General features: G+C 44.9%; 2 protein-coding genes and 1 pseudogene across 3 annotated transcripts; 1 reads left to right on the top strand and 2 right to left on the bottom strand.

Moving 5' to 3' along the window:
• Positions 1-1,115: 1,115 nt before the first annotated feature.
• LOC112546195 (U2 spliceosomal RNA) lies at positions 1,116-1,175 on the bottom strand (annotated as a pseudogene).
• Positions 1,176-3,722: 2,547 nt separating this feature from the next.
• EPCAM (epithelial cell adhesion molecule) lies at positions 3,723-13,546 on the bottom strand. The gene is made up of 9 exons (XM_075925391.2): positions 13,409-13,546; positions 12,569-12,673; positions 11,839-12,082; positions 11,449-11,514; positions 9,137-9,200; positions 7,952-8,053; positions 7,504-7,698; positions 6,696-6,737; positions 3,723-4,602 (listed from the first exon to the last, which is right to left on the bottom strand). The coding sequence occupies exons 1-9, from the start codon at positions 13,485-13,487 to the stop codon at positions 4,561-4,563; spliced, it is 939 nt and encodes a 312-aa protein (XP_075781506.1). The 5' UTR covers positions 13,488-13,546; the 3' UTR covers positions 3,723-4,560.
• On the top strand, positions 13,486-21,142 carry LOC149525183 (uncharacterized). 2 transcript variants are annotated; one of them, XM_089777494.1, is made up of 4 exons: positions 13,486-13,720; positions 14,100-14,162; positions 15,006-15,112; positions 17,034-21,118. In XM_089777494.1, the coding sequence occupies exons 1-4, from the start codon at positions 13,486-13,488 to the stop codon at positions 17,040-17,042; spliced, it is 414 nt and encodes a 137-aa protein (XP_089633620.1). In that variant the 3' UTR covers positions 17,043-21,118. The 2 variants fall into 2 exon arrangements, 1 of the variants encoding a protein (XP_089633620.1); XR_016349268.1 differs by lacking the exon at positions 15,006-15,112 and having other exon boundaries at positions 13,581-13,720; positions 17,034-21,142.
• Positions 21,143-23,969: the final 2,827 nt, after the last annotated feature.

Genomic DNA, 23,969 nt, shown 5'->3' on the forward strand with positions numbered 1-23,969 from the left:
GTGATTAGAATCTTTTAATATAGGTGGGTTTTTAAAAAAGGAAACAAAACTATTTTCCTAAACTAGGAAAAAAGCACAGAAAGTGCTAAAATGAAGGAAATCTGATATTTTGATCTCTCATCTTTCAGATATGTTTCTACAGCAAACAGCTCTCCCAGCATTTCTACCACCTCCCTAAGTATCCCATTCTAGGGCTTCACCACCTTCCTAGCAAAATAGTTTTCCCTCATATCCAACCTAGACATACCCCACTGCAACTTGAGACCATTTCTTCCCATTCTATGTCACAACTGAGACCAGCCTCCCTTCATCCTCTCTGGAACCCTCCTTTAGGTAGTTGAAGGCTGCTATCAAATCCCCCCTCACTCTTCTCCTCTGTAGACTAAACAAGCCCAAATCCCACAACCTCTCTTCAGAAGTCATGTGCTCCAGCCCTCTAATAATTTATGTTGCCCTCTGTTGGACTTTCTCCAATGCATCCACATCCTTTTTGTAATGGGGGGCTCAGAATTGGATGCAATACTCCAGATGTGGCCTCACCAGTGCCAAATAAAGGGGAATAATCACTTCCCTGGATCTGTTGGCAGTGCTCCTACCAGTTCGCCAATGTGCTGTTTGCCGCCTTAGCTACAAGGGCACACTGTTGACTCATATCCAGCTTCTCATCCACTGTAATCCCTAGTTCCTTTTTTGTAGACCTGCTCCTTAGCCAGTTACAGCCTGTAACAGTACTTGGGATTCTTCCGTCCCAAGTGTAAGACTCTGCACTTATCCTTGTTGAACTTCATCAGATTTCTTTTGGCCCAATCCTCCAATTTGTCTAGGTCACTCTGGACCCTCTGAGTCCAGCATATCTACCTCTTCCCCAGCTTGGTATCATCTGCAAACTTGCTGAGAATGTAATCCATCCTTTCAATCAGAGCATTAATAAAGATCTTGAGCAAAACCAGTCCTGAAGCAACCTGTGGCACTCCAACAGCTACCTACGGTCAACCAGACACCAAGTTGTAGATCACTACCCGACGGTCTAGCCAGCTTTCTATCCGCCTTACAGTCTGTTTTTCCAATGCATATTTCTTTAACTTGCTGACAAGAATACTGTGGGAGACCGTATCAAAGGCTTTGCTAACATCAAGGTACTACACTTGATCTTAGCCAAAAGGCCGAGAAGCGATCACATCCACTACCTTCCCCATATCTAGAGAGCCAGTTACCTCATCGTAAAAGGCAATCAGATTGGTCAGGCATGACTTGCCCTTGGTGAATCCATGTTAACTATTCCTGATCACTTTCCTCTCTTGCAAGTGCTTCAAAATGGTTTCCCTGAGTATCCCCTCCACTATTGTTCCAGGGTCTGACGTGAAGCTGACCAGTCTATAGTCTCCCAGATTCTCCTTTTTTTTAAAGCTAGGTTCCAGTCACCTGGGACCTCCCATGATTGCCACAAGTTTTCAAAGATAATGGCTAATGGCTCTGTAATCACATCAGACAACTCCCTCAGCACCTTTGGATGAGTTAGATCTGGCCCCATGGATTTGTATATGTCCAACTTTTCTAAATAGTTGAAACTGTACAGCTAGTGTGTGTAAACAAGCCCTTAGAAAACAAAGTTACACAGACTTCATTATGTGACCATTGGAACAGATCTTTGCACTACCACAGCATTAACTCTTGTACAGTATAATTAGCAAACAAAAACTAAGCTTAGTGGCTGTTAAGGCTTTGCATGATTATTTCCATGCTTTTAAGGATGGCCTGCTGCAACCTTAACAGTGACTTCTTGTCTTTATATTAATCAACAGAGTGGCACCTCTAAATATCAGAGGATTTGATGTTTTCCAAATGGGTTTCACTTCTGTTTAGTAGTGAGCAATAGAAATGGGAGATCAGGTATCCTGTGTTTTATCCCTGGCTCTAGATGACCTCTTGAGGCAAGAATAGGCAATTTTTTATGGGAGGGCCAATCCAAGATTTTGGTAAGTGGTCAAGGACTGCCCTTTTCTATAGAATGAGGGTCCGCGATAGAGATTGGGTACAGAAGACAGCTCAGAATAGAAGACTGGGTGCAGAAGAGAGTGTGGGGTCAGAGTTTGGGTCAAGGAAGGGATTGTGACCTGGGACAGGGTATTGGGGTGCAGGAGAGGATTCTGACTTGGGGGAAAGGTGAAGTAGGGGGTACAAGGTCTGGGAGTGAGTTGTGACCTGAAGCAGGGGGAGCTGGGTTGCAGAAAATGTGGGTGGTGACCAGGGCAGGGAATTGGGGTGCAGGATCCAGGAGGGTTTATGGTGCAAGAGAGGATTCTGCTCTGGAGTATAGAAGTGGTACGTAGTCTGGGAAGGATTTGTGACCTGGGGGATGAGGAGGAAGGATGTAGAAGGTTTGGGTGGTGACCTGGGGTATTGGGATGCAGGGTCCACAAAAGAATTCTGGCCTTATGGAGAGGTGTGGGATCTGGATGTTGTGGCCTGAGGGAAGGAAATGTATAGGATTTAGGTGGTGAGCTGAACAGAGGATTGGGGGAAGGGAGGAGCTGGGGTGCCAAAGGCAGGCACTGGCCAGGAGGCACTTGCAGAGGCAGCTCCCAGATAGCAGCCCAGCGGGACCCTGAGGCAGGCTCTCTCCCTGCCACAATGCAGCTCCAAGCTGCTCCCTCCATGTGCAGCTCTGTGGAAGGAGGTGGAAGACCACCAATGTGACCCATGATGATTGGCCCGGGGGCAGGGGTAGTGTGTGAAGTCTCCTCCCCTTCCTCCTCCTCCCCCCCCCCTCCAAACAAGGGGCATGCAGCTTACCTTCTACCAATAGGACAGCGAGTGCAGGATTGCAAACATGCTGCTGCACAGCTCTGCTAAGAAGGTGGGTAGGACAAATTCTTTCTGCATGCTCTAAGTTCTGGGAATTTAAGTACTCATCCCCAAAAACCAAAGCTATATATACATTTACTGTGTTGGTAAACAACATGAATAACCAGGTAGTCTTTGATATAACGTATCCATTTAAAACAAACATGGCATAACAGTTCCTCTCATGACTGCAACAAGCATGTCAGAAAACAAAAGCTTAAACATTTTGGCTGTGTCTAGACTGGCAAGTTTTTCCACAAAAGCAGCTGCTTTTGCAGAAAAACTTGCCAACTGTCTACACTGGCCGCTTGAATTTCTGCAAGAACACTGACGATCTCATGTAAGAAATCAGTGCTTCTTGCGAAAATACTATGCTGCTCCCGTTCGGGCAAAAGTCCTTTTGCACAAAAGCTTTTGCGCAAAAGAGCCAGTGTAGACAGCTCAGATTTGTTTTGCGCAAAAAAGCCCCGATCGTGAAAATGGCGATCAGGGCTTTTTTTGCGCAAAAGCACGTCTAGTTTGGCCACAGATGCTTTTGCGGAAAACGTCCGTGCCAATCTAGACACTCTTTTCCGCAAGTGCTTTTAATGGAAAACTTTTCCGTCAAAAGAATTTGCGGAAAATCATGCCAGTCTAGACGTAGTCTTTGTGTCTAGGCAGAAAGAGAACTAGTCAATATAGTAAGGATGTTTAGGTGGCTCATAAGATATGGTACTTGAATTTCTATGGGAAGAGGATATCACATTTATGTCTGAATTGCTTAATTTCTTCTGTAGATATTTTTGCAGGGGAGCAAAGAGGATAGTACCGAGTGCAACTTGATTAAACTAGACTGCCTGAATAATATCAAATCAGTATAATGAAGAGGGAGCTGTCAATTTGTTTTCAAAATTTTATTAATTCAAGTAATAAAAAAAAAGTTACAGCAAGTTTATCAAAGACCACGTACATACAAACATCCTTAAAAACAAAGCCATATTCAATTGTACACAAGCCCAATAGCTATAGAACTCTGAATCTTTGCTATATCCTAACAAGGCCAGCTTCCAAAAAGTATATTTAGATTGATTTTTCATTATTTGTAATAGGAAGCTTGAGACAGATGTATATACTCTGACAAGCAAGTTACTGCAATTCTTATGCAGTTCAGCTCAATATAATCTCTTGGGCTATGTCTACGCCACAGGATAAGGTCGAATTAAGAATGCAACTTCAGCGACATTAATTGCATAGCTGAAGTCTAAGTACCTTAACTTGATTTTTGGCACTGTCCACACTGCAGGAAGTCGAAGGGAGCACACTCTTCCTTCGACTTCCCTTACTCCTCATGGAAGCAGGACTACCAGCATCGACAGGAGTGCCCCTCTCAGTTCGAATTAATGTGTCTTGACTAGACCCACTAATTCAAAACACTGGAAGATTGACAGCGGCAGCTTCGATAGTCTCTGTAGTGCAGACATACCCTTGGAGAGTAAGCCAGCTCCCAAATTATACTTGTACCTCTCTCTCCCACTCCCTCTAGACAGGGTAAATACTAATACCAATGTTGCCAATCTACGCTCATTAGAATTAGAGAGATCACTAAGTTACATTTTTCTCCCCCCCGCCTCCCCCACTGTAGACCACTGACAGAAAAATTTAAATCTACACTTCTGGTCTTGCTTCACTTCCATGTGCCTTCTTGGTAATTCATGATTTGTTTTCTATTAACTTCAGTTATGGGTTTAATTCTCTTTGCATTTCATTCATTTCCTTTATCTGGTGAGAAAGGAAGAAGAGAATATTAATGGTACAGATGTTGGAAGCAGTGTTCCTTCTAAGCTGCACAGCTTCATAGGTAATTAGAGGGAACACTGGTTGGAAGACAGTTTACCCCCTTAAAAGATCCTGGGGTGAGGGAGATGATGGCAATCACTGTTCTCCTATTAGCTCTGCTATTGCGCCAAGACACCCAGTCGTAGCCAGCCATTTTCATCCCATGATTGCATAATTCAAGGCTAGAGTTTGGCATGCATGGGCAAAGGCATAGGGCCTTGCTTCACTAAGCCAAATAGAAAATAAAATCCTCATCCTGAAAATATTTACTCATGGGCTTAACTTTGCAGCATCTACGAACACTATACAAAATTATGAACAAGCTTAACGCAGTAACTGGGAACTGAATGCCAGGGCATACATGATTGCGCTTAGTGCACCACATGTGTATTATCTCAGCTCATGTAAGAGGTCTGTTACGGTGCTAGACAAATTTTGGAAGAGGGAGGGGTAAATAAAAAAGGAAGAGATTTGAATGAGACAAATACATAGATCGGGGATGAGGAACCTACGGCTTGCCTCTAACAGACCTTCAAAGCTTAGGGCTCTTCCCCTTTCCTCGGACCAGATCCCATGTTCCACACCTGCATCCTACCTCTTGCCCAGATGCTACATTCTGGCAGCTCCCTCCTGTACACTTTGGCCTTATCCCAGAGCCTGCGCCCCTCACAAGGTCTATTAACACTGGGCCCCCAGAAGCCAGCCGTTGGCGGGGTGGAGGGAACCCCGAGCCTTGAAGCTTGAGGCAATTGAGCTAGTAGGAGAATGGGGACTGACTGCCACCACCTCCCCAAGTGGCCTTAAGGAGCTGGAATATGAGACAGACGAGGAGAGTGCTTCTTTTCCCTCCTCGAGGTCCAGATCAGTGAGGTGTTGGGGTTTTTTTTGGCTTGCTTGCTTACTTGTGTGGCCTCCAAATGACTTCTCTGTGGGTGTATGGTACCCAACCCCAAAAAGGTTCCCCTCCCCAGACATTGCCTTGTTTCAAACTATGGCCTATCTAGTCTAGTGTGGTGCTGCTGCTTCTACTGCTTTAACATCAGAATTGTAGGCTTGCCAGGGCTAGTTCAAGGAACCCAAAGGTTGAATTAGGGACACTAAAATCCCACTGAGTTAGTTAATATTTAACTAGTTAAGTTTAAGAGTGATGCCTACTGGGCAACCAGTTAACCATTCACATCCCTAGTTTGAATTAGTTCTTAGCTTCTGCTGTCTGCCAAGCAAAAGTGATATGCTCTATGCCTCTCAGGGCCTCTTAATTTTCCTCTCTGCATCAGACTACCCCTCGTGCCAAGTGAATTACTTGTATAATGAAAATCCTATGATATTAGAAAATGATGCACCTCAAAACAGTGTATTCTAGGGATGTAATAGCTTATGGGTTAATGCTCTAGACTACTTTATCAGAGGCAGCAGCACAGGTCGACAAGGAGTCAGTCTGCAAGAGGAGCTGGTTTTTAAACTTGTTCCCCTTGCAGACCAGCTCCTGCCTGGCACCCCGGGCTGCTGCTGGTCCGGCCCCTGGGGAACAGACTAGACGACTAATCAATACTTCATGAGGTTACTCGATTATTCAATTAACCGATATTTAACATCCCCAGTGTAGACCCCCAGATGCAAACGAGAATGATACTTGCACTTTCCCTTTCCTCTTAACTTCCTGACAGCAATAGGAAGGGGAAGAACAAGCAGTGTCCTGGTATGAACCGGGGGAGACTTCAACCCTCCTGCCCCCCTCCCTCTGGTCCCTGCCCTGAGCCCTGCATAGCAACTCCTGAACACCCCCCCACCACCTTCCCAAGCTCTCCAACCCCCTACCTTGGGTCTCTCCCCACCCCATGCTTAAATTCATCACACCTACCCCTCAACCTCCTGCCCTGAAGGCTCCCTAGCAGGAGGGTGGATTGTGGTATGACAGCAACTCAAAGAAATGCAAGTTACTTTCACCCCCGCAAAAAATCTTGGTGACATCCCACATAGTTAGCTTTCATAAAAGTCTGTATCTAATACAGTGTTTTGGGTCCTTTAGAACTTACCTCAGTCTTCTCATACTTCCCCCTCCTTCTCCTAGTGATAACCTGTTTAAAAGAAACAAAAACACACACACCCTAGGTTAGACAGTTAAAGCACCATAATTCAGAGTTAAGCTTCATGCCTGTTCAGCGTTTAAGTATTTCACATCCTTAAGTCCTTAGCTATGTCTAGACTTCGGAGTTTTTCCCGGGATACCAGACATATCCCAGAAAAAAAAAAATCCACCGCATCCAGGGAATGCGTCTGCTCTTCCAAATTTTGTGCAGAAGAGCAGATGTGCCCTTTCGGCAGCCCTGTCGAAATGAGGAAGAAGGGCTTTTCCGAAAAAAATGGAGATTTTTCCAAAATGTGGCTCACTGTAGAAGGGCCAAATTTTGAGAAAGCCTCTTCTAACAAAACTAGAGGAAAAAAAAAATGTATGCAAATTGCGGAATGCACTTTGCCACTTTTTAATCGGAAAGTCCAGACGTAGCCCCAAACGTAGGAGGAAGAAAAGTTTCTGCTATTCACTTACTACATTAGGCTGGCCCAAACTTATGTACTGTGGATTTTTTTTTTTTTTTTTTTGGAATGTACACATGAGAACAAAGACTATCTGCCTTGCCTATTCCAGGGCACAGCAACCAATCAAATCTTAATATGCCTCTTCACCCTTCCCCTTCTGTACAACAGGTCCACTCCTTTGCATGTCCCTTTCCCTTCTCCAGTGTCTGATTGGTGGTGGGAGGAAGAGCCCCCGGAGCTCAAGGCAGAGAATGGTTTAGAATGCAGGCACAAAAAGTGTACCAATTTCTTTTCATCTAAACTTACCAAAACAATAATTCCAGCAACAATTGCCAGTACTACCACTACAATGACTGCAATAACACCAGCGGTCAGACGTTTCATGGAGAACTCTGGAGGCTTTTCATCAACATAGTAGATTAGAGTTTGATCAAGTTTCAGAGGTTCTTCACTGACATTAATAACTAGTGGATTAGTCACAAGTAGAGAGTCACCTTTGACCTGTGGGAGGTTGAAGAAACACTTATTAGCATCATGCTCTTATGCATTAATCCATATAAACAACATTGGATACAGCTCAAATTATTGGCCAGTAGACTTGAATAAAGTTGTTAAAAGTCACTGTTTTGGAAGTATTAATGCACTTCCCTTTTGGAGAGAGAATGGAGAAATTCCAACTCTAAAATTTAATCAGATTTAGGCACTGCATACTCTTCAGTCTTTACTTTAATCAATTGACTGATTACATTCTTACATCTTTTTCAAAGTAGTAAGCCACATCAGCTATATCCACGTCCTGGGAAGACTTCTGGGAAACATTTTGCTTCAGTTCAATAATGATTAAAGGTTTTTCATACTGTGAAAAGAAGAGTAGTATTACGGTTATCACTTCCTTGTAAGCAACTAGACAGTAATTCCATATTCTGCTTTTTAATATTATTGATGAGTTTTATAGGTGGAAATACCAAAACACACTAAATGCTTCTTAACTTACATCTGAACCATGCAGTGGTTACGTATATGGTGGTAGGCAGAATTTTAGAATTTTTTCGGAGAGTGTATGTGATTAGAATTTGCCTCAACCTTTACTCTATTTTTTTTTCAATTAAAAAGTGACCAAAATGTTGAGCTGCTCATGAAAAGACTGGCAGAACAAGATTCAAATGAAAGGGAAGTGTCTCAAAGACATCCTTGAGCAGAAGATTCCTCGAAACAAGGCACCTCCCCCTTATTGGAGAGAGAATGAAGAAAAAATTTTTTGACAGTCTAATGTAGATGTAGGCACTGGAGACTAGGGATGTAAAATCCCATTTAGTTAGTTAACCGCTTAAACGTTAAGGGCTGCTCCAGCCCAACACAGAGCTGCCAGCTCCCAGCCCACGCAGGACTGCGGCTTCCAGCCTCGAGTGGGGCTGCGAGAGCTGCTGCCACTTTCAGGGCCACTTCTGCATGAGGCTGCCAGCTCCCATTAAGGATAATGCTTACCAGGTATCCAGTTAACCATTAACATCCCTATCCCAGACAGCCCCCCTCTCTCTCCCGCCTGCAGCTGGGCTGGAAGGGACTGCCAGCCCCTCTCCTGGGGAGAGGGCTCAAGAGCCAACAGTGAAGCCTCCCCAGAAGCAGGGCCAGCAGCCCTTGCAAGCCTCACTCCAAGAGGCTTCGTTGCAGGTGCTACAGAATCAAACTAGAGCTTCATATAGTAGTTACACACGCTGCAGACTTTGCAATGATTTTTGGCAATTACATTTTAAAAAAACCAACACCACATTTTTACATCAACTGCATACCCCTCAGTTTCTACTTTAGTTAACTGAATGACTATAATACAATGCCTCCATCCCTTCTATTCAACCCTAAACAAAACTAAGCCCTTAGTCTTAAAATATTACATTGATTTCCAGACCCATTTCTAAGAAAAAAGAAGTACACCTCTTACCACAACATCATGTATATACTTTGGTTCCAACAAGTAACGTCGTCTAAATTCATTTTTGATGGTTCTGCAGGAAGATACAATATTAAAATGGAGCAACTCTAGACACTCCCCCAAACATATTGGAGAAAGCGCCCTGTAGGAAGAATTATATACAACCTATAACAATTGCTCCAAGGCAATTGGCGCTTTCATGGGAGTTTATCAAAGCATTTTGAAAGCCAAATCAAAACTAATGGAGTCAGGTATTGTGATGCTTGCAATATTACACTTCCTCTGCCCCCCTTTAAACCTTAGCCTAGTCTTAAGCAATATGACAGATTTAAGCTATGTCTGCACTGGGAAGTGCTGTCTACATGCAAATCACCAAGACTGAAAACCAGTTTTTCTGCATCCCATTGTTGACATTTCATGACCACATTGCTAGCACCCTGATAACAGGTAAGGCCAAAGCAGTGTGGGTAAGCGGCCCACAGTGCAGTGTTGTGGGAAGGCAGAGTTCATCCCTGCACTTCTTGGGATTTCCTCATAGCTCTGTGGGCTCTCTGTGCTGAAGAATGTCAAAGCAGCATGCCTCCAGCCCTCCCTCTGTAGCAGCAGTCTGCCTGCAGCTGTGTTCCTAGCAGGGCGGATCAGAAGCATTAATGATTTGTTCTGAAAACTGAGCAGCTCACTCAGCAGTCAGATACTTCCCAGAACTATGAAAAGGGAAGGGCACATGTCAGGAGGGAAGTGGAGATCACAAAACACTGAGTACAGCCATCAGGGCAGACAAGTGGGATACTGGCAGAAGCCAGTTCTCTCAACACAAACAGTTTTTGTCAACAATAAAGGGAGGAGAAAGACAAGTCTCTTGCAGGGTTGGAAATGTAGTCACCAAAACAGGGTGTTTCACCAGACAAAAGTCACACTGCAATGTAAACACTCAGGCTACAGCTACACTGCCTTTTTTGGTGGAAACTCATTTGCATATCTTCTTCCCAATTCTTTTTGCATAAGAGGTTTTGTCAATAAAAAGCCCCATGTAGACAGGGCCATTTGTTGGGAAAAAAACCCTTTTTCGTAAGATCCCATATTGCTCAAAAATTGAGATTTCCAGGAACTTGCAAAAAACCTCCCTTTTTCTCAACAAATGGCCCCATCTACATGAGGCTTTTTATCAGCAAATCCTCTTCTGCAAAAAGAATGGGAAGATATACAAATGAGTGCACCATTTGAATATCCTCTTATGCAAAAAAAGGTAGTGTAGTCGTAGCCTCGCTGTTTTGTTGCCAAAGACAGTTTTTGGTGACAAAACATGCCAGTGTAGACAAGCCCTTAGTCTTACAGTTCTAGCGCTCACAGTTGCCAGGAAGAGTAGGCTGGTGGGACATAAGTAACTCAAAAGCTCAAACCAGACAGTCACTTATTTTTGATGTCCTTACTAAAAATTCTTAGATTTGGCAATACTGTATTTCACTTAATTTAAACTAAGGCTGTCAAGTGATTGATTTAATCATGAAATTTTAAAAAATTGCTAGTAATTGCAATTTAACAATGCAATTAAGACAATACAATTTACTGTTGTTTTCTTCATTTAATACAATGCTCCCTTTAATTTTTTTATTATAGATATTTGCACTGTAAAAAAAAGTAAATTGAATATTCCTCATACCATTTTCCATTAAAATACAACTTAAGCATATTTATTTTGTTAAATAATGTAAAACTTTAGAGCCTACAAATACACTCAGTTTCTACTACTTGTTCAGCTAATGATAAAATTGTTCACATTTATGCCAGATAATGCTGCCCACTTCTTATTTACAAGATCATCTGAAAGCGAGAAGAGGCATTCAAATGGCACTTTAAGCCATCATTGCAAGGTATGTATGTGTAAGATGTGCTAAACATCTGTATGTCCCTTCATGCCACCACGCTGATGATGGGAGTTAAAAAAATAGAAATTAAATTTGTTACTTGGTGAAGAAGTGTATGTTTCCTGCTCCATAGTTTTACCAGCCTATATTTAATGTTACAGCAATGCCAAATGATGACCTGAGTCCCAGATTTCAGAGATTAAACTGGTATTTGAAAATGTAGGAAAGCATCATGACAACATAATGGGTCAGATCAAAGGTTCATCTACATTTAAAGTGATAATCTATTATAAGAATGATTAACAATTAGTCACAACATTCTCACCAAAAGCAGTCATTTTGTTTTGAGTTAAACACTTGAATTGACTGCCCTTCTTTAATGTACAAGTGAGAAATAGACATCCCCTACTGCATACTATAGCACAGATATCAGAAATTTTATTGTGATGCACTTACTCCTTCAACTGAGAAACATCCACATCTTTACTTCTCTCACCATGTTGTGTTTCAATGAGGATCCAGCTAAAATATAGAAGTTAGAGCAAATATTTCAAATATCTACAAAATCAGGTGTGCCAACGTATTAAAATATTTTGCGTACTCATGTTAAGGTCAATGATAGCTGATATTTATTTTTAGAGATTGTGATGGGAAAAGAAACTTCTTTCCACCACCCCTGCACACACTGACATTTTAAATGAAGTATCAAAACTGGTTAAGTTCTTAGGAGTCAAGAATACTGGATTTATGGTTCACATATACACTAAGTTCTCCCTTATGTGCAAAATACAGTGAGCAAATCACATGCTATCACATTGTTATGCCATATTCTATTGCAAGACTGACCTTGTTCTGACTAGCTCACTGCACTGCAGGTCTGCGTCACTCTTTTCAGTTCTTCTTACTCCAGCAGTGTTCACACACCAGCAGGAGGTTCCATTGCACTGCCTAGCCTTGAATTTGCCACTGTTTTCACAGTCAGGATCATAAATTCCATCATTGTCAACATATGCATGCTTTGGTCTCTCCCGACGACCAGACTTCTTTAAGGCAGCCATTTCTGCCTTCATCAGCAGACATTTTGAAGTCACTATGAAGTTAAAAAAAGTTGAATCTTGAAACTTACCAAAACCATTGGTTCAAAACATCAGTTTTTTGGTTTGCTTAGAAAGTAGAATGAGGTTATATTAAAAAGGCAGCAATTGTAAAGCTGCTAAAAGGAAACCTTACCAAAAAAAGTACTCCATGAAATGCCTCACCAGGGAACAGAGGACAAGGATGAAAAAGAATGGACATATATATGTAGATTTGAATGAGAACTTATTTAGCTATGAAAACAAATTTGACTAGGAGCATGAGAACATGTCCAAGTCAGAAACAGAGTTAGGAAGAAGCTTTCCCTAAGGGAGAGTTACTCCTTGAGTGCCATTTTGTGGCTTCTGCACTGTTCCCTGAAGCAGTCAGCACCGATCATTGACAAAGCAGTCCAGTGGCCAAATCTAAGAAGATATTTGCCACCTGAAAAGATAACCATAAGCAGCTGTCCACCAAATCAATTTGAGAAGGTCATACTTACGTGTCTGACAGTTGACTAAGACTTGAGAGCCAAAGGATGTACACTGACAGGTGCCAGAACTCATACTGCAGTTGGTTGTGCGTTTGTTTGTTGCACAGCTACAAGCTAAAAGAGATTTTAAAAAAGAATCTCTGAGTATGTGAGCCTTAAAAGAGGAAAAGGGGGGGGGGGGGAGGAGAAGGGCACACACATGGCCAACCTACCTATTTTAGCAGCTTGCCATTTGGTGAACCTGGGCAGATTTAACCCATACATCTTCAGGGTATGGCACACTGTCCCATGCACTGGCACTAAGACCACTTAGAGAGAGCACATCTCTGGGGCAATCTCAGCTATTAGCCAGCTGGCTTTTAGCTCATGTGGTACAGGCTCATACATGGAGCCCCAGAGGTCCCAGCTTTGATGCCCATGGGGCTATCAGCATTACCAAGACAAAGCTCATTGCAGTGACTAACACCAGGCCAAATGGGGAACATGGGATCAGGAACTGGAAAGCAGAACTTTGGAGTTTGAGGCCGCAAGCTCCATGCCAGCTGCCGAGCCGGCCCCCAGCAGATGCCTTTGTCTGTCCCCAGACCGCCACGGAGGAAGCGCTCTGCGCAGCCTCTTCACAGCCCAGCCACTGGGGGCTCTCTCGAGCTCGCATGGCGGAGTCGCTTGCGGGCAGGGTGGGGCAGCTGGGAGCAGGACAGGGGCTCCCACCCAGCTTCCTCCAGCCAGCGGCTCCGTCTGCCCCCCGCCCAGCAGGGAGAGGCCGCGTGAAGCGTTTCGCCCCGCGGGAGAGGCCGCTTTGGGGCGCGGGGCCGGACCCACAGAGCGGCGCCTCGGTCCCGTACTCACCCTGATCGTCCTGAGCCCAGCACACGGCGGCGAGGGCCGCCAGCAGCAGCAGCAGCGTGGCCCCGCGGAGAAGCTCCATGGCGCGCGGGGAGAGCGGAGCGCTTGGCCCTGTCGGCTGCGGGGAGAGCGGAGCGCTTGGCCCTGTTGGCTGCGGGAGAGCGGAGCGCTGCGTGCACGTCGGGGAACCGCTCCCAGCCGCTCTGAGCCGCCCGACTGGTTCCGCAGGTAGTGGCCTGGCCAGGCGCCGCCCCTCTCCAGTTACACCCACCTGCGGGCAGGGCGCGCAAGCCCCGCGGCCCCTGGCGAAACTGAGTGAGTCACTGGGCGGGCGCAGCCTCACCTGGGCGCCCTGGGGCGGTGACCATACATAGCCTCTTCCGGGAGAAGGGGGCGAGGCGGAGAAGGGCGCCGCCGGGGGCTGCAGCGCGGGATCCTTGGGGCGGGGCACGGCTCTAGGTGAGCTGAGTACGTGCCAATAGACTGACTACATGGCCGAGGGCGCTGCACGTTGGGAAGGGAGGCGGGATCGGCCGGGGAAGGGCGAGTTGAGGCAAGGGGACGCGAGAGGAGAGAAGGGCAAGGTGCGGGGAGAGGAGGCAGGGATAGGCAGCTGGAGGAAATAGGGAGCGTCACGAATGACAAGAGGACACGACCTTCACTTCGTTGACTTTTATGACCTTCTGTATTCCAGTCGAGAAGAAACTGTTACTCATCCTGGAGAAATCCCCGCTCGCTGACGTCTCTTGGTTTCCAGGTGTGGGGAAGTTGTCACTTTTCTATGACTACTTCGCTAGTGAGATACACAGGAGTGAAAGCCACTGCAATTTCTTACGGGCACTGTGGTATTGCAACCATCTCTTGAGGGGCTCAGCGCAAGGGGCTGGAGGGTTCCTGGGCACAGGGATGGCTGGGGGATTCTGCACTCTTGCAGAGCTGGTCCTTGGGGTGGGGGCATTCCCGTTGACCAGGAACCCCTCTGGCACCCAAACTCCCTTCCAGAGCTTACATCTAGCCAGGGGCTGCTCTGCTGCTTCTTGCCCTGGCCCCATTTCATTCCTTCCCCAAAGTGCTGCCCCCCACCCTGCTTTTTCCTGACTCTGTTCTGTCTCATTCCAGCTCTTCCACCAAGTGCCCATCTCTGCCCCACCTCCTCCCTTAACTCTGAATGCTTCAAAACAACTCTTTGTTGCAGGTGGGAGGCACTGGTAGGGAGGAAAGGGGAGCAGTCAGCTAGCAGGCTGCTGGCAGATGAGAGGCAGTGATGGAGAAGGGGGATTTTGGCTCCAGGTAGGGGCTGAGCACCTGCTAATTTTTCCCTGTGGATGCTATAGGTGATGCACCCCACATCCCAAGCCCCTACTCTACTCCTGAACCTTCCAGCACCAGCCTGGAGCCCCCTACTCCATCCCAAGCCTCTCATTTCCAGCCCCATCTCTGAGCCCATACCCCCAGCCAGAGCCTGCACCCCAACCCCCTGCCTGAGCCTGGAACCCCCTCCTGCATCATGAAACTCATTTCTGGCCTCACCCCAAAGTTGCACCTCACTTTCTCATGATGGCTGAACTTCCCTCTTTTTTTTTTTTTTTCTTCCCCTTAGCTGTTGGAATTCAAGGTGTTCTTTGGGAGAGGGAGGTCAGAAAGCAGGAGCAGAAGTGTCCTGTAACCTTTACCAGTGTTTCTGAACCAGTGGTACAAGTCTGGGGGGTACGTCAACACAACTGAAATTTGGAGAAAACTGAATTTTTGTTTTAAGTTTTACGCCACTTTATTATTTTTGAACTTTTTACACCCACAAATTTTTACACCCACCTGCCTACCCACCTGTTTAAACAAATGTGTTGCAATGGTAGGAAAAGAATGTGTGTGTCTGAAAACTGTAGGTACTGGGGGTACTTAATTTTTTTAAAGGGGGCTCTTTATAAAAAAAAAAAGGTTGAGAAACACTGCTTTAAACCAGCATCTTTGAGCAGGGGGCTTTTATAAATCTCCCCAGGAGGAACACAAAAAAATTTTAAAGGTAAGTACACTCCTGGATCAAACTAAATTTCCCCTTCTGAGAGTTGGGAGGGAGGGAGAGGAGAGAAAGCTATGACAGGAACCAAGGAGCTCCTTCTCTGGAAAAATCAGGGGGCATTAAAGAGGAGGCTTTCACCTCAGAATAGGAAAGGTCTCGTGTGTGGAAGCAGGCTCTTTGCTGGGCAGGCCTCTCGCGCGTATTGCCATCCAAGCAAAAGGTCAACTTCCCCTTGATGAAAACCCTTACACTATGTAACTTAAAGGTTAGCGACGAACAGGAACCAAAACCAGACCTAAAAAGTTCTTGTAAAGTTCATGCCGTTTGTGCTGACTGTGCCATGCCCAATAAGGCAGAAAAGGAAAAACAGGAAACCATCTCACCCCCTTACCCCGTCACTTAGCAGACAGGGTCTGCTAGCCTATCACAAAAAGTGCGCAAAAGCTCTCTATAAAACAGCTACCCCTCCTATATCAAATTGAGGAATCCCGAATAAACATTGGATGGCGGAATATGAGCCAGGTCCGAGGACTGATCACCCAAGGGCCACCTCCCGCTCACCGAACCAAACGAGTTCCTGTAGAGCGTAACGTATACCAAACATAACAAATACCAAATATGTTGTTGTTGTAGTTTGTGTGTCTGTTAAATGTAAGTATTGTTATCTGAAATTGTTTAGAGGTATTGTTAAGTAGTAGTGTTAAAAGTTTTAGATAAATGATTAGTCTTATAAGTAAGACTGATGTAAATGTAAATGTTAATAATCCCTAGTCCCTTGTTAACAACTATTGGGATTTAGAGAAACCTCAAAGAATTTTCTTCACTGTATTGCATTTTGCTTTTTGGACATTCTAATAATTATTTAGTGCCTACGTATGTAAGAAATTGATAAAATCATAATTTATACGTAGAAGCCCTTTAATAAAAGTTTAAAAGATATTTAGTAATAGTTTGCCTGTTTCTGCGCCTTCCTGGGACTAGCCACATTTCCGAACCTTTTACTTTAAACCACATCGTGTACTAGGGCAGCCATTCAGTAGGGCTGCGTCTAGACTGGCAAGTTTTTCCGCAAAAGCACCTGCTTTTGCGGAAAAACTTGCCAGCTGTCTACACTGGCCGCTTGAATTTCCGCAAGTACACTGACGATCTCATGTAAGGTTGTCAGTGTTCTTGCGGAAATGCTATGCTGCTCCCGTTCGGGCAAAAGCCCTCTTGCGCTAATGCTTTTGCGCAAGAGGGCCAGTGTAGACAACGCGGTATTGTTTAGCACAAAAAAGCCCCGATCTCGAAAATGGCGATTGGGGCTTTCTTGCATAAAACCATGTCTAGATTGGCACGGACGCTTTTCCACAAAAAATGCTTTTGCGGAAAAGCGGCCGTGCCAATCTAGATGCTCTTTTCCACAAATGCTTTTAACGGAAAAACTTTTCCGTTAAAAGCATTTGCGGAAAATCATGCCAGTCTAGATGTAGCCTAGGTGTCCCACATTACACAGTGAGACAGGGGAGAAGGGGGCCATGCACTAGGGACCCTTATGGGACATGAGGAGAATAGGAATACCTTTCAGACAATTGTCTCTTTTCTCAGCACTGTTTCTCACTCTGTATGCAGGTCAAATGATTCGTGGAGGTGAATGAACTTTTGGGCATCAGTGCAACTGTGAGTGGTACCCTGACTCCTGCAAATCCTACGGCTGAGCAGCAGCATCCCAAAAGTTGTCTTGCATGAAAATGAGGTGGACTGGAGGATAGGGCAATGGGGTAGGCAGAATGTTTCTGCAGCCAGCCATTGGTTCTGATTTAGTCCACATTTCAAATGCAGCAGCAGTGTCCAGGCTTACTAGCCATGCAGGCAGTGCCACAGGCCAGGTGGTACGGCCAGGGGCAGCCAGCAAGCTGTGCCACCTGCTTGTCAATGGCAGGAAGAGGAAGAAAGGTGCCTTCCTGCCACACAGCAGGGATGGTCTCTGAAAAGTGAAAAACAATGCAAAGTATGCACCTCCAAAGAGCATCCAGCATTTGCCGCCTGCATGGCCAGCCTCTTTTTTTCCCTCTGATGATTTGGACAAATTATTTTGGGGGAGGCCCAACCTTTTACATGTGCTATTCATGGGTATTTTTTTTCACTCCTCAGGCCTTCTTTATATACAATAAGGAAGTGTGGTGGGAGAAGCGAGGGAAAAGAAATGCACAATTCCTTTTCCTTTTGCAAGCTGCTACTATTATGTATTAATAGCAAATATTTACATTATGGTAATGCAGAGATCAAGATTTAAATGTGTTATTTGTAAGTTTAAAAAAAAACCTTTCAAAAATCTGTATAGAAAGTTAAGCTTTGTTTGAATGAAAGTGTTTTTCTCTCAAACACAAATCATTCTTCCCTGTTTAAAGGAAGACAGCTAGCTATCCACACAATTTTTCTTAAGAAAAACTAACAACTGAAGCAATAGTGTCTCTTACAAGAGATATATTGTCAACAAGCAAGGTATTTAAAAGAAAGGTATTTTACTGGTTCTAAGTGTTCATGGTGTATGGTTCAGGTTTGAAATATTTCTTTTAAACTATACATTTGCCAGGGGTTATTATATAATAGAAAATGTTTGCCAACAAGGGATGTTAGCGTATAGCCAGTTAAACAACTTTATTGGTTAATCCAAACGACTAAACACAACCTCCCCAACACTTGCTGCCTCTGTGTCAGGGCAGCAAGGTGTGGGGGGAGGTAGGAGCTGGTGCCCACAAAGCTGCCTACCCCTCCTGCTGCCTCTGATAAAAAGACAGTAGAGTGGGGCGGAGGGGGACAGGTAGGAGCTGGTGCTGAGGGAGAGCTGTTTAAAAAGCTGGCTCCCCATGAGCACCAGCTCCGTGGAGCCGCCTGTCCCCTGCATTGCTGCCTCTCAGAGGCAGTAGTGTGGGGCAGAGGCAGGCAAGATGCCAGCATGGCCTCTGTCTGCAGGGAAATCGGGTCCCCCCTCCCCTCCCCCCCACACACAGATAGGGGCTGTTACTGACCCTGCACTGCTGCCTTTTTGTATCAGAGGCAGTAGGTGGGAGCTGATTTTTAAACTGGTTCCCCTCATGTACCAGCTCTACCTGCCACTCCACATTGCTGCCACTGTATTAGAGGCAGTGGCCTGGGATGGCAGGGGGCTCCCTGAGAGTGGTGCCAGGAGCACACTGGGTGCCAGCCCTGCCTCCGGGGAGCATTTTAGTAACTTTGTTACTGATAAAAATCGTTGCAGTTGCATAATTACTAAAATGTGATAGCTAATTGCCCTATTGCCAACTTTTTTTTCCTAAAGGAAAATTGAAAAATTGGTTGGTCTCTTTAATTTGACTTTCTTGTTGATGGCAGAAACTTTTCACCTCTAAATGAACAATTTAGACAGGCATCATAATTGGATTGCCTGACAAATCTGCCCCAATGATATATGTTACAGAATCTGCATCAAAACTGTGAATGAGATCTCCAGTAACACTGGCTCCGGTTTCAGTCAATCTCATAAGAACATAACGGCCGTACTGGGTCAGACCAAAGGTCCATCTAGCCCAGTATCCTGTCTACTGACAGTGGCCAGCACCAGGTGCCCCAGAGAGGGTGGACCGAAGACAATGATCAAGCGATTTGTCTCCTGCCGTCCCTCTCCAGCCTCTGACAGACAGAGGCCAAGGACACCATTTTATCCCCTGGCTAATAGCCTTTTATGGACCTAACCTCCATGAAATTATCTAGCTTCTCTTTAAACTCTATTATAGTCTTAGCCTTCACAGCCTCCTCTGGCAAGGAGTTCCACAGGTTGACTACACGCTGTGTGAAGAAGAACTTTCTTTTATTAGTTTTAAACCTGCTACTCATTAATTTCATTTGGTGTCCTCTAGTTCTTCTATTTAGGGAACTAATAAATAACTTTTCTTTATCGGCCCTCTCCACACCACTCATGATTTTATATACCTCTATCATATCCCCCCTCAGTCTCCTCTTTTCTAAACTGAAAAGTCCCAGTCGCTTTAACCTCTCCTCATATAGGACCCGTTCCAAACCCCTAATAATTTTGGTTGCCCTTTTCTGAACCCTTTCCAAGGCCAAAATATCTTTTTTGAGGTGAGGAGACCACATCTGTACACAGTATTAAAGATGTGAGCGTACCATAGTTTAATACAGGGGCAGTAAGATATTCTGGGACTTATTTTCTATCCCTTTCCTAATAATTCCTAGCATCCTATTTGCCTTTTTGACCGCCGCTGCACACTGTGTGGAAGTTTTCAGAGAACTGTCCACGATAAATCCAAGATCTTTTCTGATTTGTCGTAGCCAAATTAGCCCCCATCATACTGTACGTATAGTTGGGGTTATTTTTCCCGATGTGCATTACTTTACACTTATCCACATTAAATTTCATTTGCCATTTTGTTGCCCAATCACTCAGTTTGGTGAGATTTTTTTGGAGTCCCTCACAGTCTGCTTCTGTCTTGACTATCCTAAACAGTTTGGTATCATCCGCAAACTTTACTACCTCGCTGCTTACCCCTGTCTCCAGATCATTTATGAATAAGTTGAAAAGGATTGGTCCCAGGACTGACCCTTGGGGTACACCACTAGTTACCCCTCTCCAATCTGAAAATTTACCATTTATTCCTACCCTTTGTTTTCTTTTAACCAGTTCTCAATCCAAGAAAGGACCTTCCCTCTTATCCCATGGCCATGTAATTTACACAAGAGCCTTAGGTGAGGGACCTTGTCAAAGGCTCTCTGAAAATCTAAGTATACTATATCTACTGTATCCCCCTTGTCCGCATGTTTGTTAACCCCTTCAAAGAACTCTAACAGATTAGTAAGACAGGATTTCCCTTTACAGAAACCATGTTGACTTTTGTCCAACAAATTATGTTCTTCTTCATGCTTCACAATTTTATTCTTTACTATTGTTTCGATTAATTTGCCCGGTACTGAAGTTAGATTTACCGGTCTGCAATTGCCAGGATCGCCTCTAGAGCCCTTTTTAAATATTGGTGTCACGTTGGCTACCTTCCAGTCATTAGGTACGGAAGCCGATTTAAAGGATAGGTTACAAACCACAGATAATAGCTCAGCAATTTCCCATTTGAGTTCTTTTAGAACCCTTGGATGAATGCCATCCGGTCCCGGAGATTTGTTAACATTAAGTTTTTCTATTTGTTCCAAAACCTCCTCTAATGACACTTCAATCCGGGACAGTTCCTCAGATTCATCACCCACAAAGGAAGCTGCAGATTCAGGAATCTCCCCAACGTCCTTAGCCGTAAATCTCATAATTTACCTACTCCAATGCTGCTTTACTTTCAACAGATAACTCTGCTTCTCATATCCTGTCCACACCTGGAACCAACATTTACCCTTCTACAAGGAACCTGCCACATCAAACGCTTGTCTCAGCACTGACTTCATGGGGCATTAGATTGTCCAGAATTCAAGGCCTGGTCTAAAACATGAACTTGCAGTGGCTAGCTCCTCCCACCTAGACCCTGTCCCTTTGTGTGCAGGTACCCAGGGGTGGGGCAACCCTCAGTCTAGGGTAGTACAGCCTAATGGTTATTAATAATAGCCTAACCCTTAGGTCAGTGTAGCACAGCCTAAAAGCCAGAGTCAATAAGGATTAGCCCCTATCTCCAGGAAGCTCAGTCTAAGGGTATGTCTACACTACCCCCCTAGTTCGAACTAGGGGGGTTAATGTAGTCATACGGAGTTGCAAATGAAGCCCGGGATTTGAATTTCCCAGGCTTCATTTGCATAAAGCCGGCCGGCGCCATTTTTAAATGCCGGCTAGTTCGGACCCCGTGCCGCGTGGCTACACGCGGCACAGACTAGCTAGTTCGGATTAGGTTTCCTCGTTTCACGAGGTGTACAGCTAGTTCGGATTAGGAAGCCTAATCCGAACTAGCCGGCATTTAAAAATGGCGCCGGCCGGCTTTATGCAAATGAAGCCTGGGAAATTCAAATCCCGGGCTTCATTTGCAACTCCGTATGACTACATTACCCCCCCAGTTCGAACTAGGGGGGTAGTGTAGACATACCCTAACAGCCAGAGATAATAAAGAGCGATGGCCCTTAGTTCAGAATAGCATGGCCTAGCTGCCAGAGTCAATGGCTGCATCTAGACTGGCAAGATTAGCTTTTGTGCAAAATCTTGCCAGCTGTCTAAACTGGCCGCGAGAATTTGCGCAAGAACACTGACGATCTAATGTAAGATTGTCAGTGTTCTTGTGCAAGAACTCGGACACTCCCGCTCGGAAAAAAGCCCTCTTGTGCAAGTGTTCTTGCGCAAGAGGGCCAGTGTAGACAGGGACAGGAATTTTTTGTGTAAGAAAGCCCCGATGGCGAAAAATGGCCACCGGAGCTTTCTTGAGCAAAACCGTGTCTATCCTGGGCACAGATGCTTTTTGTGCAAAAGCAAATCTTTTGTGCAAAGGCACTTGCCAATCTAGATGCTCTTTTGCAGAAATACTATTAACAGAAAAACTTTTCCGTTAAAAGTATTTCCGCAAAAGCATGCCAATGTAGACGCAGCCAATAAGTTGGGGGCAACAGCCCCAGTAGGGGGATCCAGGCCTACCCAACTCCACTGGGTCCTGACCTGGCCCTGTGAGCAGCAGAGCATTCTACCACTTGCTTGTCAGGGAATCCAGCTGAAACACATTGAGCTTACCCAGGTGGGAGATACTACTTCAGCACCCTCTCTGGGTCACTTCCTACCAGTGTTTGTGGGGCACATCCCATGTGATTTCTGGGTGCTCTGATTCCCCTGTAGCTACTTCGCCCTGGGGCTCCTCTGGCATTGGTAGCTCACAGTGGTCTCTGGGGTTCCAGGCTCCTGTCATCCGGATCGCCATCTAGCACAACTCTGGAGATCCTTCTCCTCCAGCAGCCAGCCCAGAAGGTGACGAGCAGCTCTCTTGTATACTGCTCCAGCATTTGGAGCATGCCCAGTCTAGGTGGAGGGCAGGACTTCCTCCACCAGCAGGGTTTTCACCTTACATGCTTCAGTGCATGGTATATGCACACTAAGAGTTCTTAGGTCCACACAGGAGGCACTTAACAATTTACAGGACTGAGCCAAAAACAATGAGCAGTGATGCTATACACACAAATACCAGATTACAGATGTCATGCTTTCCATCATCAAAAGCGTTAGAGATAGCAAAGAAACTTCATCTCATTGTCAAAAAAACACCTTGAAAAGTATGACTAGGCAGCTTATTCAGAATGGATTTTTCTGCAAATTATTGTGTGTTTTTTCAGGGACATTCTTGAGCTTAGGGTCCATCACACAAAAAGTTTAACTATGCTTATTACATAGTTGTCTGGCAGTCTGGCACAGTTTTGCATTGTTCTGATACACTGTTCTCTTGCTAGTGCAGCCAGAACAACATACTTCCATAACTATGTAATGGATTCAATCGCAAGGGTCCCCTTTGGGTTGTCACCTGGTCTGCTGGTCATCCACTGAGCCTGCCTTCCTGCCCTCTAGAGTGCCCCACCACAGTGCCCTGCTGGGCCAGAAGCTCTGGTCTCCCCCAGCCAAGGCACAGAGTTGAGGTAACAGCCCCCCAGCAGAGCAAAACAGATGCTGGACCAACTGAGCACCTGGGAACTCAACCCCAAAGAGGACCAAAACCCCAAATAAATCTGTCTTGTCCTGTATAAGAGTTTTACACAGAGAAAGCTCATAAGGTCTTCCCCCTTTATCCATGAAAGAGAGAGAAGATAGTGGTTACTCTGCCCCCAGTTAACAATTATTTACACTGGGCTTAATAATAATAAGTATTAAAAGCCATTTAAGTGATTGCAAGTGAAAACAGATCAAAGCAAGTTACTAAGCCAAAATAAACAAAACAAGATAGCTAGTCCTAATACACAAAGAAACTTGTTACATGCAATTTCTTACCCTAACAGGTGTTCTAATCATCTCTTTCACAAACTAGGCAGCCTCCTAGCCTGGGCCCAGTCTTTCCCCCATGCAGTCTTAGATGTTTGTGGCAGATATCTTAGGAGGTAATTGGGATTTTCCTGGCATCTGGCCACTCCCTATTGTTTTCTTCCTCCTTTTTTATGTTTCAAAGCTCTTTACAAAAATGGGTAACTATAATTGTACTTGTTTGATTGTTTTTACAAACTGAAGAATTTTAGGAAGAGAGGTAGATAACAGATAGGGTTGCCAGGTGTCCAGTATTGCACCAGACAGTCGGGGGGGGGGGATGTTCGGTATTTTTGTTTCAGCCATCTGACAACCCTAGTCACAGAGCTAGACAGAGCCAAAAAGAAAAGCAAGCAAGAAAAGAAAAACAAGCAGACATGTTTTACAGTGAGACTTACAAATAAACATGTCAGTGTATGAGCACTATTAGAAAGATAGCATGCGTGCTCCTATTATTTGTTTTTTGTTGGTTTTACTCTGTCATGACTGCTTTTTCTCTGAATACCAGTGCAGATAATTGTATTTGGATGCAATTGGGAAATACAGGCATTCTCCGGGTTACGTACAAGATAGGGACTGTAGGTTTGTTCTTAAGT

This window comes from Pelodiscus sinensis, chromosome 3 (genome assembly GCF_052426305.1).
Source record: "Pelodiscus sinensis isolate ZL-2025 chromosome 3, ASM5242630v1, whole genome shotgun sequence".
NCBI classification, from domain to species: Eukaryota; Metazoa; Chordata; order Testudines; family Trionychidae; genus Pelodiscus; species Pelodiscus sinensis.